General features: G+C 40.3%; 1 protein-coding gene and 1 long non-coding RNA gene across 10 annotated transcripts in view; one reads left to right on the forward strand and one right to left on the reverse strand.

Moving 5' to 3' along the window:
- Positions 1-18,939, forward strand: part of zmp:0000001200 (dedicator of cytokinesis protein 9) — a 79,914-nt gene that overhangs the window by 35,733 nt on the left and 25,242 nt on the right. For all 8 annotated transcript variants that reach the window (XM_080290641.1, XM_080290639.1, XM_026144455.2 and 5 more), the window contains exons 2-7: positions 249-365; positions 9,877-9,966; positions 12,022-12,104; positions 12,980-13,049; positions 16,365-16,460; positions 16,811-16,945. In XM_080290641.1, the coding sequence (XP_080146767.1) occupies positions 249-365; positions 9,877-9,966; positions 12,022-12,104; positions 12,980-13,049; positions 16,365-16,460; positions 16,811-16,945 (591 nt within the window). The remainder of the gene's footprint in view (positions 1-248; positions 366-9,876; positions 9,967-12,021; positions 12,105-12,979; positions 13,050-16,364; positions 16,461-16,810; positions 16,946-18,939) is intronic.
- On the reverse strand, positions 6,510-8,124 carry LOC145421076 (uncharacterized). 2 transcript variants are annotated; one of them, XR_013902369.1, is made up of 3 exons: positions 7,279-7,416; positions 7,082-7,193; positions 6,510-7,001 (listed from the first exon to the last, which is right to left on the reverse strand). It is a non-coding gene; the product is annotated as an uncharacterized LOC145421076 (long non-coding RNA). The 2 variants fall into 2 exon arrangements; XR_013902368.1 differs by having other exon boundaries at positions 6,510-7,193; positions 7,279-8,124.

Raw genomic sequence — 18,939 nt, forward strand, 5'->3', positions numbered from 1 at the left:
AGTTGATGAGAAAGTATTGAAGGTCTGAAAACTGAAAGGAGCTAATGGGTTTTTACTCTCCAATGCTGAGGGGTTGGCATGCCAACAGTAATCTTATTATGCCTGATTGTTTGCATATTGTTACTCGTTTCCTTGATCTCTCTTCTGAATCCATCCAATAACGTCACAGATAGCTTCTTCTGTGCCTTCATGTTACTTGCTTTAGTTTTGTAGTTTAATCCCCAACTGTGTGTTTATGTGTTTTGTAGGTAAAACCAAAGGTGATCGAGCCGCTCGATTATGAAAATGTGCTGGTGCAGAGGAAGACGCAGATCCTTAGCGATGTCCTCAGAGACATGCTGCAGTTCCCCCTTGAGGACTTTGAGGTGAGTGTCTAAACTTTTCATGCACATTTTTCAGCAGACTCGCCATCTATGTTTGCAGAAGTATAGATGGTGAGTCTTGCTGTAGTAAATGTGGCTCTGGGGTTAAATTGCTGGGAAGCAGCTATGAAGCTATGGAAAAATGTTCCACAGCAAATGGTGGTGTGCATCTTTAGTGCTCTGGTTTCCGTTGTTGCTATACACTTCTGGTGCAAAGTCAGGCAGACAGGAGTTAAACTGTCCTCCTGTGTATTGCTGCTAAACACACGAGCTCGTTACATTTACTGGTATCTATACAATATTAATATTTACTCGTCCACTTGCGTGTTTTCTTTTTTGTGTTTGTTTGAAGTGGTTTTTCCTTTGGCCCAGGCGCGGCCATTGTGATGATGGGTGTAGCCACTGACAAAGGCTTTCCTTTTGTTTATATCCTCCTCTGCTGCAGCAAGAGATGGGTCAGGGGCCATCTGTTTAATTGGCTCATTCTGTGTCCCATGTTGTGACAGAGTAAGTGTTATCTCCAGCCACACCGTGCAGGATGTGCGTCCCTCACACTTTCCACGCTGCAGCTGGAAAATCTAAAATGGAGATCTGGCCCAGAGCTGGTACTTCAGGAAATGAGACTTCTTTGAAGGATGTTAGTATATCCTCAGATCTAACCCTACCACTTTGTCTCACATTGCTGTCAAAGCTTTATAGAGTCTGGGCCTTTAATATAACACCATTCCAGTAAGGGAAGTCTTTTTTTGGGTTTGTCTAATGACTTTAACATCTTTTGTCTGAATTCCCACATTGGTTGAAGAATACAGTTATTATTTATTGGAGTTGTAAATGGTATGTGTATTCCTCAGGATGTACGGGTCATTCAGATTGCTCTGATCCAAAGAGTTACAGTCAGAAATCTATTTGTGTCAACATCCTCTCCTGTAACGGGAACTGCAAAGTACAAGTTTCACCTGGAAAATTTTGGAATGTTTTGGCATTACATCAGGAATTGGCTCTAATTTTATGCTAGTGGAGTTGGTCCTTTATTATCAACACTATACCACCGAATTGATGCAGTGAGAATAAAAGACAAACGTGCTGATACATGTTTCTGATACATGCTGGTATCAGAAACATTTCATGTGTTTCTGATACCAGTACACACCTATGCTACAGTATTACTGGGTCTGTTCATGCTGTTGGCAAACTGATATAGTTAATCACACTGAGAAAAGTAAAGAAAAATATGGTAGTTCTTGTTTATATGAGTAAATATAAGAATTATACCATCCATTGTCCAATCCCTTTAAGAGTATAAAAACTGGGGCATTTTTGTGGGTCTTCTTCACTGTAAATGTCATTTTAGTCTGTTGTTAGGTGGTTGCCAGATAACGGGCCACACAATAAACTAACTGGGATTGTTGTGCAGGGACACATCAGTGGTATAAACTCAGTTTTGTTCAATTTCAGTTTTATTTATTTATTTATTTATTTTTTGACTGTTTTATCCTCTACACTTATCCTTCTTTTATGCTTTTATATGCAATTCTTTTGCCTTCGTGTGTTTTAATGCCATTCAACCTGTTAGCACGTTTTGGTACCTTGCCATAACCCTCATCCTTTCCTGTTACTTCATCTTACCCTCTAGCATGTTAAGCACTTTGGTACACCACTGGTTTTTAAATGTGCTATATAAATAAAGTTTGTTGTTGTTGTTGTATCTCAGTCCCAGGTTGTCTTGTGACTGACTGGGAAAAGGGGGCAGAGGGCCGCCCCTCCCTGAGCCTGGTTCGGCCGGAGGTTTCTTCCTGTTAAAAGAGAGTTCTTCCTTCCTACTGTCGCCAAAGTGCTTGCTCATTGGGGGTCATACGATTGTTGGGTGTTTCTATGTATGCATTACTGTTGGGTCTACCTTACGATATAAAGCACCTTGAGGTAACTGTTGCTGTGATTTGGTGCTGTTTAAATTGAATTGAATGTGGATATGAATTAGGTAGTAATGTAATGAAAATTATACAACACTTTTCTAAGTTGTTATTAGTGCATAAATGGTAAAAATGGCCCATTTTAGCTCGAGATACTAGGATTGCAGTTTAATTGGCCGGTACCTTGCTTTTTTGTTTGTTTGTTTGTTTGTTTAGCAGATAAGAGGACATCATCCCTTTTTTTCTTTTTCACTTGTCCCCGTACTTTTCCTTGTAACTGCTTTTGTCCTTTGCTGATACAGAGGCTGCTGATGGCTAGCTCTGAACACTGTAGAGTTTTAGATTTGTCCACTTTTCTTTGTTTGGATTCCTTTTAATATCCACGTTCAGTTGGGTTAAGTGTTGTTAATTCGACAGGGTTTGTTGTCCAGACATTCCAGTGTCCATTCAACCACTGTTTACTTTGGTGAACTTTGTGCTTCAAATCACAGTGAAATCTTTCCAAGCTAGTGACATATTAGTGGAAGAAATGTGTTAGCATTTGGCTGTGAATGTGAGCGTGACTATTCGCCTGCATTGCTGTCCACGTGTTGCATGAAACGGACCGACTCATGACACTCAGTCAGTAAACGTCTAGTAGATGGTTGCTAGGCAACATGTTAATTCATAATATCCATAATAAATAAAAGCTAATGGGCAGAGATGTAGTAGGTATACTGTGTACCAAGTGTGAGTGCTGAACTCCTGGTCACTTAGGAGTTTCCTGACAGTTGGATGGAGATTTTCTCTGCTCCACCAAATCTTAATCGAATCATGAGTCCTTACATAAGACATGGGCGAAATCACAAAATTTGAGGGCAAAATGTTTGATGCCCAGCTCTTTGCCACCTTCACTGTGAAACATAAGCCTCCCATAGTCAGTTTTTAGTGCATCTATAAATCCCTTCAGCCTTTAATGGCTTTCTTCCTTCAGATGTTGGTGCAAAATGCCCCAAATGACTGTGACATTTCAAGTCATTAGCATAATGAGTACGGCTTTTTAACACCAATACATGCTCAGAATTATTTTTATTTTTAATGTATTTTTTGTCAAAGCAAGGATGCATTCTCTGTAAATGATGTGTAATTGCCAACTGCAGGGATCTTAAAGGTTTCTTTACTGAGCTTTGTGGTGAAATACATTTTAACTTGAGTCTTTATGAATAGCATGTTTTGTTTTGATGTATTTCTTTTTTTTAAGCAAGATTGCAAATACAGGATGATTAATGGTATTTTAGTGATGGCTTCATAGTGTTTTGTGTGATGTAATGAATGCCCTGCTTAACATGATTGCTTAAATGAAGAGTGAACTGGAAATACATCAGAATAACAAATTTTTATTTTTAGGTGATGATCCAGTCATGGTTACGTCATCATGCTGTCATAAACTTCTTACTAATCACTATTAAAATAGTTAAAAGTCATTGGCTAAAGATTTAGTTATGACCCAACCTGTGGATTTGGAGAATCATTGCAACCATACATGAACACTTTTAGAAATAATCCGTTTTTTCAAATGCTCAAACAGAACTTGATTTAAGTTACATGGGTTGATCTTCGCATGTGAGATCAGTCTTCCCACAAACCTGCCAAAGTTGCTGTTTGGATGTTAATGGGGACTTGGGTCTATCTGGGAAAAATAACCTTTAAATAATTCCTTGTCACTGGTGTGTATAGCCACAGTTTTAATGATTAGAATATAAATGAAAGCACCAGGTCTGCTTGGTGTTTCTAACTTTGGAATTGACTCTGGATAGAGAAGCGGTTGTTACGGTTTGTAAGGCCTGGCAGCTGGGTGCTTGGTGACGGCAGGACAGCCTTGACTCTGACTTCTCATGCATATCCACGTTTAGCCTGCTGCTATGAGCATAACACGCCAGCTTCACACACAAACAGTACGTTGTCAGGGGCTGACAGGTGATTCTGACTGAGGGGGGGTTAAAAAAAAAAAAAACACGGGAGGCTCAGTGACTGATCTTAACATCTGTTTCTGCCTGTTCAGACTCTTGTTCAGGCAAGGTTGTAATCAGCTTTCAGTGTTTTGGGGGAGTTGTGTCAGTGTATGACCAGTGAGTGTTATGTAGAAATCTCAGTCTGCGTAAAGACACTTCTACAGGTCATGAGTCGAGGCAGAAAGACCTCCTCTATCTCTGAGTTATTTTTGTATAAATACAGTTTTTGTCTGTTTCCCGGTATTGGAAACCTCTATCAAGTCTCTACCTTATCTTATTCCCTCTGGCTCATCAAAAGTCATGAGCTGTTCTTCTGGTAGGCGATGTTTATATCAGCTCCATCTGCTTTTGATCAAGATACTGCTGGCAAAGTGGAGGGAGGGTTGGGTTGGTCTCTCTCTGTGTGAGGTTCCTGGAGAAATTTGTCCAAGATTAGCAGAATAGGAGTCTTCCTTTCTCCTCAATTTGATATATGCACTTTGTCTAAGGCCCCCCTTCACTGTGAAATCTGCAGATCAGAGCATTGTTCTTGTTTCTTTACTTTGCCGTGTACCTAAGGTTATGGTAACACCAGTGTTCGATATGATATTCTCTGTCAACCATTCCACAGAATGAACAGTATCCTGAGTGGAGGAATTTGCAGCCAAATTCCTCATTTCTGTGGAGGAATTTAGCTACAGGTTGCATTTGTTCCTAAATGTATCTAATGAACATCATGTTGTATTGAAGGGGACTTTAAACAGAATGAAAGTCCAGTGAGAGGTAGGGTCTTCTTTCCAATGGGCCGGTATAAAATCCAAGTAAACTGAGCAACAAGGAGGTTTGGCTACCACTGGCCATTAGAAAAGATTCAGGTTTAAGGCTTTACTGGACTGGGCCCTGTTTCAGGAAGCCGGTTTGGGAAAACTCAGAGTGAAAAACGACACTCACGGTTGAGTAACCCCGAACTGTCCAACTCGGAATATTCGGTTTCAGAAAGGCTGATAACAATTAGTTCAGTCAACGCGGAGTTGCTTTAACCCCAAGTGAAGCGCGCGGACGAGGATACATAAAGCCCTGATAAGCGGAGCACAGATTAAGCGAGTCACCATGGAGACGGAGGGAAAGAAGGCGCGGTCAATGTATCTTACAGCGCTTGAGGCCGAAATTCTGATGGCAGCATATGCCGATAACATGCAAATTCCGCGGAAAAAAGTAACACAGCCACAGCTGCGAAAGAAAGTGAGCATGCATGGCAAAACATAGCCGACAGAGTTAATGCGTGAGTGTTAATTTAAACATTGATCTAGGGATTTCCACCCATTTAACACGTTATTTTATCATATGTTATTTATTTGTTATTTTATACATTTTATTTTGTGATGTGATGTGAGCGCAGGTGCAACCCAACAGGCCCCAAACGTTCCTGGCAGCAAGTAAAAATGAAATATAAAAATATAGTCCAAACAGGTGAGGTGTAATTGTATTATGAGCCATAGTGCTTGGTCTGTTTGTCCGATGTAAATCAATTGCAGTTAGAGGCTACATTAATTTTCTTTCTGTAAGCACTTATTGAAATTATCTGAGCACATTACAAGTACATATTTGCGTACTCTGTATGCTCAAATGTGACCCGTTATAGCCAACAGAAAAAAAGCGGAGGCCCGAAAAACAGGTGGGGTCCTCCACCACCACCACTCACAGAGGCTGAGCAGTTGGCCCTCAGCCAAAACAGTGGGCGCCCTGTGGCCGAAGGCATCTCTGCGGGGACATCCTCTGAGGCAATAAGCCCGCAAGACACAAGTGCCTACATAGGGGGTAAATTCAAAATAATACATGATGTGCATACATCCTTTCTTCACAGTCACCTTCGCAGTGCTGCTCATTCATTTGATAAACTCTTTACCATAATGGATTATTTTGTAGTGAAGTTATTTTCCGACTGATCTTGCCTTCCCTCAGTCTTGGTTGTCTTTGAGAGCATAATGACAATGAAGTGTAAGGTGATTGGTATGTTTGTTAATTGCCATTTGGTCCCTTGTAAGTTATAAGTGACCTGTATAAACCTCATATTCTATCAGTTGATGGTGATGGTGTACTGCATCTGGTGCAGCCTCCTGTTGAGCCAGACCAACATGCAGTTGTGAGTAATACTCCACAGATTATATGAGTTTACAGTAGAACAGCAATGTTGTCTATTTCTTTACTACAGGAAAATAATGAAGAAACATTGACAGCTGTTACAGAGGAGGAAGCAACAGAGACACTTTATGAGGTTTACATCTTTTAATACTTTGTGTACAGGAAATACAGGCGACCAATAAAGCCAGTTGAACAAAAAATCTGTTTATTCTTCTTTCAACATGTTGAGGTGATGGGTCAAAAGAAATGATTGTGACACATGGTGTCTCTGACTGCTCTTCCATCTTGTATGTCCGTGCGAGGGTCAGGATGTTCATGGTTTGGATCACTGCTGTTTGGTTCAGAAGGACAGTGTTCTCCTCTAATTGTGGCAATGTTGTGAAGAATCACACATGCCACAATAATGTCACATGCCCTTTCTGGGGTGACCCTGAGTCTTTGCAGGCACTGGAACCGGGCCTTAAGCATTCCGATAGTCATTTCAATTCTGGCTCTTGTCCTGCAATTAGCCAGATTATATCGCTGCTGTGGGCCCGGTTCAGGGTCAGGGTAAGGGGTAAGCAAATAGGGTAAACATGGATACCCCCTATCACCAAGCAAGTAGCCAGTGAACTCTCCTAAGACAGAAGGGTACACTTCAGTTCAAATGTCCCTGAAGCAATTGGTCTTTATATATTTTAAAGTATTCTCAACTCACCATGTCCAAATTTTGTGCTCAGTGTACATTCACGGAATATTTGTGAGTCATGGACAGAGCCTGGCCACTTGGCTTCCACATTTGTGATAATGTTGGCAGCATCATATATGATCTTCACAGTGCAGAGAACACAAATTAGCATCCATTACTATAATGAAATAATTTGTTAGTTTGAAATGCTACAGGGAACTATGTACCTGTACATTAATGCTGTGGAAAGACTTCCTGTTCACATAGTCTCCTTCATTTACTGAAGGAGCAATGATTGGAATGTGAGTGCCATCTGTACAGCCAATCACGCCTGGGAACCGTGAAAATAAATGTGCAATTTAAGTAGTAGTCCAAGTATCACCACATCATACATTAAGTTTTGGTCATCCTGATACCTGCAATTTTGTGGAATCCCTCTTTGATAAATCTTGTGGGTCTGTGACCGGGGAACACCACAAACGAGTGCAGGAGACGTTTCAGTGCAACTGTAACATTCCTGACTGCCCGACAGACGGTAGCCTTGGAAACGTGCTCAGCGTCACCAATATTATACAGAAAGCTCCCGTTTGCAAAAAACCGAAGTGCAATACAAATAATATGTACAGAACTGAGAGGATGTCCGCGATGTGTCACATGCGTAATATATGGCCTGAGGATGTTATTCAAATAAATTATAGATTGTGCTGAGAAACGGTAACGTTCACACAGAAAATCATCAGGAAATGATAAAATGTCCAAACGCGCTCTGATCACTCTCTCCCGGCGGAGAGCTCTGCGGAGAATTTGGGCTTCACGATCTACTGGCTCTTCAAGGAAGGGGCACGCCATGTCTGACACTTCCTACAGTCAGGTTTCCGACAAAGGGGCGGAGACAGTCAGGGTTAGTTGTAGTAAACCTGTTAGGGAGCAGGTTAGCTTCACGGAGTGTGTCGTCATAGTGACTCACTCAGGCTGCAGCTGAACTCGCTTTGTGAAACCGAAAACCCAGAGTTTTCGTTAACTCAGGGTATACTTACTCAGTTTTTCCACTAAACCGGCTTCCTGAAACAGGGCCCTGGTGTCACTTTTCAGACTTGCTGTCCATCAATCATTATACGCAGTCTATACCAAATATTTGCATAACTAATGACATAACTGTCAGCATTGGCATAATTTAGTATTTACTACTAGTGAGTGTTAGTTAAGTACAGTTCATCAGCTTGCTAAGTAAATATTTTACCTGGCGTACATGAAGGCAAGCACATATTTGCACAAGCTCAAAGCACTGCTTTGCTTGTTTTTCAGTCTGTCGGAGCTGTTGGGAAGTGGTCAAGTTCTTGTCTCCAGCTCAGCTTGGATAAAGAAGATTGATAGTTTAGATAAAATATTGATGGGGTCTTATTGAACTTGTCCATCTCCCATAACAATTTGGGGAATTTTAAACCAGAGGATCTGATAATTCTCTGTGGCAACTTGTAGTCCAATTAAATGCTTCTTTTTGCCCACTTCCTGGTTGCCTCTGGCGTCCATGCCTGTTTATTTCTGCTGCTTTCAGTGCAAAGATCATTATCTCCCCTGCAGGAAACATGGGTAGCAGACAGGAAAAGGGAGACTTAAGGTTCACAATTAAGAGCTGGGGAATTTATTGACATTAACACAGTCAGGACTGGATCTAACACCACATGCAAGTTTATAGAGGGCAACAGGGGAGGCAAAGACAGCAGTTTTAGTATTTGTCTTGGGGTCATTCCAGATATCTAGAAAAACAAGCTTTTGTGAAACAACTTCTTTTATCCCGTAACTGCGAAACACCACATTTGACTTATTATCACATTGTGTAGCTTCATTTTAATGAAATCAGGTGAATCTGATTTCAGATCTTTGAGGTGCATATTCTTTGAAGGCCATAAAGCTACTAAAAAGAAAGCATACAGTATCTTGACGCATTCTCAATCATCCAGGAAAGTAAATCTCCAGAAGTTGATTCTGTTCATCTGGACGTAGCGGATGACGCTACGTCCAGATGAACAGAAATCATACAGTAAACCAATGTGAATACTGTATACCCAGGACTCCAGCTTCAGATTCTTATAACAACTGGGAAACTCATTTTTGGAAACCTCAGTCATATCCAACACTGCTTGCTCTAAAGCAGGTTTTTTTCCTGGCTCAGAATGAGCTTTTGTGGATTAACTCCACCGATGCTTTGCAAGAGCAAAAACAAAAAGAATGCTTTTTCTAATCAGTGTGAATTAATGTAAAGTTACATAGTTGTTACGCACAATAGTCGATTGACTACTTTATTACATCTCCACAGGTTATTAAAATAATTTTTACATCTCTGCCAAGGATCTAGTGACATGAAAGTCACATTAATCAACCTGTTGGCGCTGTCGTTTTGAGCGTTTTGGCATGCTGATGTTTGTCGAGCACTAGAATTTGCATCCTTAGTGATCGATAAAAGCGGCTGTGTTGGTCTTGCTTAAATAAAATTAAAAGGCTTTTTACTTTAATTACACTACAGGGTCTTGATTATTTTTGCTACTGTGTTGCCTGTCTGCAGAGTCAACCTGTTAGTCATTAGCGAAAGGCTTAAACACATCCATCAGTAGGCCTAAAAGTCAGATGACGTGGGCAGGCATCCCACTGTGTCTCTGACTTACTTGCACGCTTTGAACCCCAGATAACCTGTGGTCATTTCACAAGACCATTTCAAGTGAAAGCACACTTTTTTTCAGTTTCAGTTTTGGTCATCCTTTGTGGTCTGCTGTAATCCCACAGTTACATTTCTTCTGACGATTTCAACATTTGCTTTGTTTTCGCAGATTTCAACTTTGAGGAGGCAAGGGAGAACCCTGTACCCCACAGTGCCTGAAAATGCAGAGAGGGAGGCCCAGAGTCTGTTCGTCCAAGAGGTGGGCTGATTTTTAAGATATTTTTTGAAGGACTTTCACTCACAGAGAGCCTGCAGGAAGACACAGTGAAATAATTGAATCCAAATATTGGAAATAATTGGGGGTAATAATCCCAAAAAACTGAACCACTGACAACATTTAATAGTGGAATAGACTCTAAGACCAAGTAGAGCCAATTAAATCATCTTACATGATAATGCATGAAATCTCTTTCTGTTTCCATCCAAACTCTTACACAATCAAAAGTTGAGCAACCAAAATTGGCACACAAGGACATCTCAGGCCCCTGAAGGCTCTTATTTATATCAGACATGATGACATCATTATGTTACCTAGCAACCACCTGAAAAAAGACTAAAATGACCCGTTTATATCCACAAAACTTGAATTATGTCTCACATATTATGATAACAGATTATGAAGCTTTTCAACCATTAACAAACAGAGTAAAAACAGTACTGTACCATGGATATATGCTAGTATATTATATTGAGAGAGACTGCTTTCATACCTGTTGACAGTAATGGTCCAAAAGACATGTAAAGCACACCGAAGTTCATTTGCAAAACAAATGTTTCTATTGTGCACAAAGTAAGTAAGTACACTTAATATGATTGTATATGTATCTTTTTCATGATAGACGTTTGAAAACGGCGTCAGCGCTTCAGGCTAGTAAGAACTTGGTCAATTATATCAGTCATAAACCACAGAGCTATGCTACAGTAATGCTAATTTGGCTCATTACCAAATATATTACCTAATATTAGCAGTTATGAATGTTGCAAGTCATAGCGCATCAGGAAGTCATCAAGGAGCCTCGTTATAGATCATCATTGGAAGCATCGGGACTATTTGTGCCCTTTTTTCTCAGTAAAATCTATTTATGGTACAATACACTGAAATTAAGTTCGACTAATTTGATAATTTATCAAGCTTCTGTTTGTTCCCTGTCATTAGTTATTACTGTCAGTGCTGAGCCTTGATCATGTCTTGCTGTTGAGTGGTTCAGCCTGGTTTTGGTCAGCTGTGGCATCTTGAAAGTCCAAAAGGGCAAAAAGCAAATAAAATCACAGGAAGTTCACCAGATGTGACATTTTATTGATGTAGTGCAGGATTAATTAAAAATATACTTATCAGTAACTCACAATTGCTGCTGATTAAAACGATGAATCATAATCATCCAGCTCTAGCAGAGCTTTTTAAGCCACACACCAGCTGAAAACCGACAGTTCTCCCTCCAGGTCAAAGGTCAGCATTTAGAGCGCCTTGTCTGAAGTCAAGATACTGACACCTGGTTAAGCGCTGTGTGACATCACCAGGACAGCTGTGGAGATTAGCCCAGCGAGAGCCTCTCTGTTTCCGATTCGCCTCCTGATCAGGTTGCATTTCATCTCCCTGCAGGAGCAGTTCTTGTAAATGGCGTGAGTTTCTGTAGAACAGATACCAGGGAGCTGCACTTGTGACTGACTCTAACAATGAACAGATGTTTTCTATCCAAGGAAAGGAGGACAGCGAAACACTCCCAATTTGTGTTGGTGGACGTTGGATTGTGGCAGAGTCACCGTGCATACACTCCTCCTTTTTTATCTCAAGGAGAAGCTTTAATGGTTGAAAATATTAAATATTGTCCTAATGTGTATGTTAGTGAGTTGTCTACTGGAACTTATGAAAGACTTTTTGAAAAGAAGACACTGTCAAACATCTTTGTGAAGCATCTATTTGTCACTAAGCTACTGAAATCGTGCAGCACTGAACTAAGTAAGAGCAGGGCTTTCTAAATCTGTTAACCATCTCACCAGCAATTCAGACTAAACGGACTCACATCCTAAGCCTCAAATTCTCATCAGATGGTTCGACAGTTTCTTCAGCTTTATCAAAGTGATGATCCTAGTGGTATATTAGCTTCATGTAGCATGTTGAGATGAGAAAATGGAAACACATTTAGAGGGGACTGAATGACACCCAGTTCCAGCCTTCACATAGCCCTGAATTGCTACCTCACTGTGTCAATGCAGTGCTACAGTGGTCTGTAATTAATTTCTGTTGTCTCCTCAGTGCATTAAGACCTACAAGTCAGACTGGCATGTGGTCAACTACAAGTATGAGGACTATTCAGGGGACTTCCGACAGCTTCCAAAGTAAGTCTATAGTTAAAAAATCCTCGACTCAGCACTACAGTGTGGTTATAGAGGTGCCGTCACATTGTTATGAGGGGTTAAGAAGAACTGCTATGCTATACAGCTGGTTTAAAGCTAAATCCTGCAGTCACACAGTTTTGTTTGTTTTAGCCCGATCACACACGCAAGCTGTCGCCTATTCAGTTTTCTGTGTCTGACAACTTGCGTGACTTAATTAGAAGGAAACACAGCATACAAATAACTGTTGCACACATTTAAAAGAATGTTTCCTTTTCCTAGTGCATTGAGCAATTTCTGAACGCAACCAGTGTGGAAACCACCCTCATTGTTTAGAGATTGTGTCATCACCTCCAGCTTCTCCCGTAAAGAATCCTTATTTTATAACCAGCGTGTTAGAAAATGAGCTGACAGTGACCTTGTTGGTACAACTGCTGCCAAATGTTCTGTCACTTTACTGAATCTGGGGAAGTTGAAACAATGCATCGTGACGTCGGTCGCCAGTTTAAAAAATTAACAGTATTTTTAGATGGTGATTCTCACCTTTTGGCACCTGCTCATTTTCCAGCAAGCTGTGTGTGCGTTGTGTTTCCACGAGGAGCCGAAAAGTCGTTTGTGCTCCTCTTGAGAAAGCCTCAAAATGTAAAATGACTTATTATAAAAAATAGGGAAGAAAAAAATTTGAATGATCTCACCAAACCGCTTCAGTCACACATGCTGGATAGATTAGCAAAGCCATGAAAGAGCCATCGTAAGCTGTCTATAGTGCTCTGTGTGTGTATGAAAAACCTGCAGGCTTTTGTTGTTGTGATGAATAGATTCACTTGACATATCTCCCCTTGAGCTATTATACTTACACTGTATTTGGGTTTTTCCAGTAAAGTGTCCAGGCCTGATAAATTGGCTGTCCATGTATTTGAAGTGGATGAAGATGTCGACAAAGATGAGGTGAGTTCTTTGTCAGAAGATATGGACGGTGTGAAGAAACACCCATTGCTTATTTTTAGTTTCTAGGGTGCCTAAAGTTTCACGTACTGTAACTTAGGGACACTTTCAAAGTGAAAAAATCAAATGTGTATATTTGACCTCTCCCTGATTGTGCTTATTTAACCATCAAAAGACCAAAACAGCACTTAAAACTTAGAAACATTTATGAATGGATGTTTTTTTCTTTTATTCATAAATAATGCACAAACATTGTTATGAGGAGTTTTAGCCACTTTATTAGATACACCTGTTCAATTGCTCATTAATGCAGATATCTATTCAGCCAATCGTATGACATCACATGACCATTTAGGAATGTAAAGATGCTCCAAATGACTTATTGAAGTTTAATCCAAGCTTTGGAATAAGAGCAGAAAGGTGACTTAAGTGAGTTTGAAGGTGGCATAGTTTTTGGTACCAGACAGAAATTCAGTTTTCAGAATATTTCAGAAAATGCTGATATGCTGGGATTTTTAAGAGAATGGTCAGAAAAAAGAAAATATTCAGTGTGCAGAAATTCTGTGGGTCACAGGAGAGTGGTCTCAGTTTCTGCTGCAACGTTTGGAAGGTGGGATCAGAATTTGAAACATGAAAGCATGGATCCATTTTGCCACATAGAACACGTAGTATCCATGTTCTGATGGCCGCTTCCAGCATGACACAAAGCTCAAATCTTCTCAAACTAGTTTCTTGAAGATGACAACGAGTTGACTGTATTCAAACGGCCTCCGCAGTCAAACGATCACAATCCAACAGAGCATCATGGATGTGCATCCAGTAACTATGTGATGCTATCATGTAAACATGGACTAGTTCTCAGGGAACATTATTGAATCTATCCCATGAAGAATTAAGGCAACTCTGAAGGTAACAGAGGATCGAACCCAGTACTAGCAAGGTACCTTTAAAAAATAAAAATAAAAAATAAAATGTGTGTTTGATACCAAATTACATCCAGTGTGTCAATGTGCAGAACAGAGCTCCATTAATGTTTGTAATGCCACTAGTGAAAGTCTGTTGATAGATTCAGGTTTCCTCCTGCACAGTAACAAGGTTGCAATAAAAAGAGATAAAATAGCTCAGGAACTTTTAACAAAGTTTGTGGACTTTTTGATTAACTGGATCGTGATTTTGAAAAAGCTGAGTTTAGTTGTCATTTAGTTCTATTATATTTAACATAGTCCTTCAATTCCTTGTGAAACTTGGCAACTGACAGGGGAAAAAAACTAGATGGATAAATGGCACTGCGTGCCAGAGAGAGGGGGAGAAATCCCAGCGTTTAATTTGGGTGTGAACTGTTCCTGTAAATAAGAGTTCATGTTAGTTTTTAGTTTTTCGCACAGTTGAGTTTCTTGATTCCTCTTGATGACACGAACCTCACCCTCAAAAATGTTGTGCACTGTTAAATTTCACTTATCCCCACTTACGCCTTTCATGTTTTTATTGTACGGCGATAAAAGGCATTTTTGTGTCTAATAGGTGAGTTAACAGTAATTACAGCGTTGCACGTGCACCATGTATTTTGTTTCACATTGAAATTTAAGGGCTCCAGTGCAACATTTGGACCTTTTTATCCTCTGCTAATTCATGTATGACAGAGTGGGTGTGCAGTCTTGTACAGATTAAACAAGTGCTTGTTGTCTTTGGAATGACTGGGAGGAATTCACAACAAGGAGGCTCATAAGTCACCTGACAGACACTCAGATTTGTTGGGAGTCTTCAAAGCCTTAAAGATAATGCGGAGCTGTTACAGATACAATTGTTAAGGTCACACCGCTTCATAGGATGTATGATGAAGATCCTGACCTGCCCTTGTTGCACAATATGTCAAACTGTGCCTCCTATAGGCAAGAGAGTATAGGAGCTGAAATATAATACATGATCTTTAGAAAGATTTCTAGAACTCAGCGCTGCACAATGTATTTTCCCTTTTAAATAAAAGGAGCTTTGATTGAAAGAAGTGCAAGTCCCCAGAGAGTAAAATCTGGGAAAGGAGGATTGGAAAGACTTCAACACAATAGAAAGGCTCATCCTTCACGACCCACACTACAGAATATTTTTAAATGGGGAATTTCCTCATGTAGATGAGAGAAAAGGATATAAAGCCTTCCTGTAAATTTCCCGAAAGAAATCTTCGTGCCTGTTCTAACCGTACATTGAGACCGCATTCACTATCAGCTGTGTAATGTGGTTTATCTGCACTTTGTCTGACTGTAGATTTTTAGTGTGGCCTTTTGAGTTGGGTTTTTTTTTTTTAATCATGTCCTTGACAAAGTTTTCTCAGGCAAAGAGAGTTCTGAGATCCTAAACTCAGAGACTTTTCTGCTTCTCTGCAGACCTGCAAATGTTGTCTAGAGACTGACTAGTGGAAATGGGACTCTGAACCTTTCCAGGTGCTTTTCAGCTCACTTCACAAACTTCCACACTGAAAATATTATAATTCCTGCCAACGCCCAATAAAGCAAATCCTTTTTGCTTTATTGGGCTGAGAGAAGAAGCCGGACTCAAATGATAACATCTTGAAAGCCCATTCGCTCTTCTCATTGTACTCTTTCAAATTTGGAAAGTGTATCTGCAAATGATATGTAAGGCTGATATAAACCTGGACCAAACTATAGAGTTTGACCGCCGTATCTCCTCTTTCATCATTATTCCCCTAATTAGTTTATTTTTACAGATCACGAGAGCGGTGTTTGTGTGAAAGGCGTGATCTCATACAAACCTCCGTGAACGTTTGAGATGACTGGGCCCATGTGTCACAGATCTGCTATGAAAGCTGAGATATATTTATTTAGTTTAACAGTCATAGTTTGTTTTATGTTCTTCTGCCTTGGTTGTTTGGACTGAGAAAGTCCTACATAGTGCCGGGATCTGTGTCATCTCAGACCACAAGATCAAAGACTTTCTGCACAGCAAGACAGAGCTTTGGCAGAGTGGGGCAATTGGTGACATATTATTGTATGCCGCTTCACCGCAAAAATGTCCAAATAAAGTCGCACAAACTTTTCTTTAGATAAAATCAGACATTGTTTTGAAATGTATACATGATGTGTGTGTGTGTGTGTTTGGAGCACGTTGTCTCCATGTTTATTTACTGCAGCTTGTTTCAACCACACACACAAAAAGAAAAGTGAAATGATTTAATTCCTGAATTGGCACATTTGTGCATATGCTATGAAGACGACTAGATTTTAAATCTATATGGCTGGTTAAGATGTATGCATTATCCTTTTGGTGTTATGTAATTGTCTGATCTTGTGTCCTTGTCTCCTGCAGGACACAGCCTCCTTAGGCTCCCAGAAAGGTGGAATCACTAAACAGGGCTGGCTGTATAAAGGAAACATGAACAGTGCTATCAGTGTCACCATGAGGGTAAGGTGGCAATAAAGACCACATTAATTGACTGTATGATTTATTTTTATTTTTTTCAACCCAAGTAATCGATTTTGTGCAAATTTTTTAACATTTACTAGTTCCAGTTTTTCAAATGTTGGGGTCTGTTTCTTTTCTTTGTTTTATATCATGGCACCCAAAATGTTTTGAACCAAATGAGCACATGACGCCATCTTTGTTGTTTATTTCACATTTTGGAAAGTTCTCCTCATTTTACTATTCCATGTTTTTTCCCCTTCATATGACCACTCGCTGTTCAGTTTAACCTGTTTTAGTTATCTTTTTGCAAATACAAATAATTCTTATTTCCTGTCTTTCTTCTTTTTCAGTCATTCAAGAGGAGATATTTCCACCTGACTCAACTTGGAGATGGTTCTTATAACTTAAACTTCTACAAGGATGAGAAGATCTCCAAAGAGCCCAAAGGAACTATTTTCTTGGACTCCTGTATGGGTGTGATTCAGGTACATTAAGGCAGTGATTGCTAAACCTCATTGACCCAAGATGACCTGCATGCTTTGCCAAACGGGATATCCCTGTCTGCACATGTGGTAGTGTGGCCCCTGGGGGAAAACGCAGTTTCCCCAGAATGAACCGGTATTATAACGATTTCCTCTTTCCAGTTGTTTTCTGTATAAATTTATTTCTCAGCATTCGGGATGAATCACTATCTGTAACAGGCAAAATTTGAACTGAAATTATTCTAACAGTGATGCGCTGCTGCTGAAAAGTGAGCCCGTGAGAGCTTCTCTTCTCCACTTCTATGAAACCTGAGCTCGCTCTACCCCAAGGTCGTGTTTTTCTGCTGACTGTCAGCTGTTGAAACAAGGTGAATGCTGAGGTCTCGATTCTAAGCACTTTCCCCGAGCCTCACAATCAATGCCACGTGCTAACAGCTGAATGTAGGCCAACACTCACTGGATGCATTATCATCTATCTACAGGGTGAACAGATGGAAAGAACCTGTTTTTTACCTCTGAGGCACCCAGCTGGCTGGGTTACCTCAAGTGTAAGCTGAGGGGAGTGTGCAGGACATTTGAATGCTTCAAGATGTGTGTGGGTTATAGCGGCTGTGCCATTCCTCGGGTTTGCTGAACCTCCACGTCGCCCAGTTTTCAACCAAAGACCCCTGCTCGTATAATTGCAGCTCCTGGCTCGGTCCAGCAGCTTCACTGCCAGCTTTCTGAGCTCATTTTTAACAGAGAATCTCAGTAATTAAAAAGAAAAACCATTTGAGACTATTTTTTAAAAATCATTGTGTGACTAAAAAGCTCAGCGACAAATCCAACACACTCAGTGTTGTTGATGTGGACTACTCCAAACTGGTCTCAAGAGCTGAGATATAATGGGACCAGATTATAAATCAGTGATAAAGAACATTTAATTTGATCCTTTTTCCTTATGCGTCTTACGGGAGTGATTTAAGTACTGCGGTTATTTTGCGGTCTTCTGTTCGCGAGTGTTAGCCAATCAGAAGAAAACTGGCTTAGGTGAGTGGAGACTTAAAGAGAGAGGAGCTAAAAGGGTGTTTTTTTTCCCCACACATTGGATGAACTGAGGGGCTTCAAGGCCAAGTATGACCAGAAATAATGACTACAATAGGTCCACTTTAATGAATATTAAAGCTAAACTGCTTTTCCTTGTTTAATGATTTAAGCTGGCCCAGATGAAGTTGCTCCATGAGTATAACTGCAGTTGTTTTTAACGCTGCAGCTTAGAGATGCTAAAGAGGCTTCAAGCTGAGCCTCAAGCTGGTCCTCCACTTTGTAAAGACGCCAACATACAGTCAAACACACACTGCATTTGTCATATATCAACTGACCAGCACTCTCTTTGTAATAACAAACAGCTAAAAAATGTTAAGTGTTCTATAACTCAGTTTTCCAAAAGTTTTCCTTTCTGCTCTCTTCTTTCTTACTCTTTAAAGTAAGGATACAGAATCATTTTAAGGACCGTCGAGTCAGTTTCCCTGAGTTGAGTCTCCGACCTCAGGTGATGACACTGGTTAAGTCTCTTTATCAGGACTCTGGTTTTATTTCTGTCCCAAACACCCCTCTCTGTGTTTACTCAGCTAGTCTGCAGATATTGTCTCTCCCTCCCAGTCACTCCCACTACATTGCAGGAAAGCTGCAGAGATAACCACCATAACACAATCCAGTGACTGTTGACAATAATAAAATGGCTCCTCTATTTCTCTAAAACAAATTCTTCTGGAGTCGTTTATTAAAGTACCCTAATAAGCATCAGACCTCAGAGTCACTGAGTCATAGACAAACTGCAGCTCAGTCAGCCCTCATTGGTTCTGAATGGGCTTTAATAGAATAACACGAAAGCCCAAATGAGGCAGTGGCATCAGCCTTCGTGGCTGTTTTGAGGTCATCACTGGCAGAAGGGCTTTGTTATCCAGATGTAAATGCTTCGTCCCTCCATAACTCACGTTCCTTCCATTTGCTCACTG

The sequence above is a fragment of the Astatotilapia calliptera genome, chromosome 16 (assembly GCF_964374335.1).
Source record: "Astatotilapia calliptera chromosome 16, fAstCal68.1, whole genome shotgun sequence".
Classification (NCBI taxonomy): domain Eukaryota; kingdom Metazoa; phylum Chordata; class Actinopteri; order Cichliformes; family Cichlidae; genus Astatotilapia; species Astatotilapia calliptera.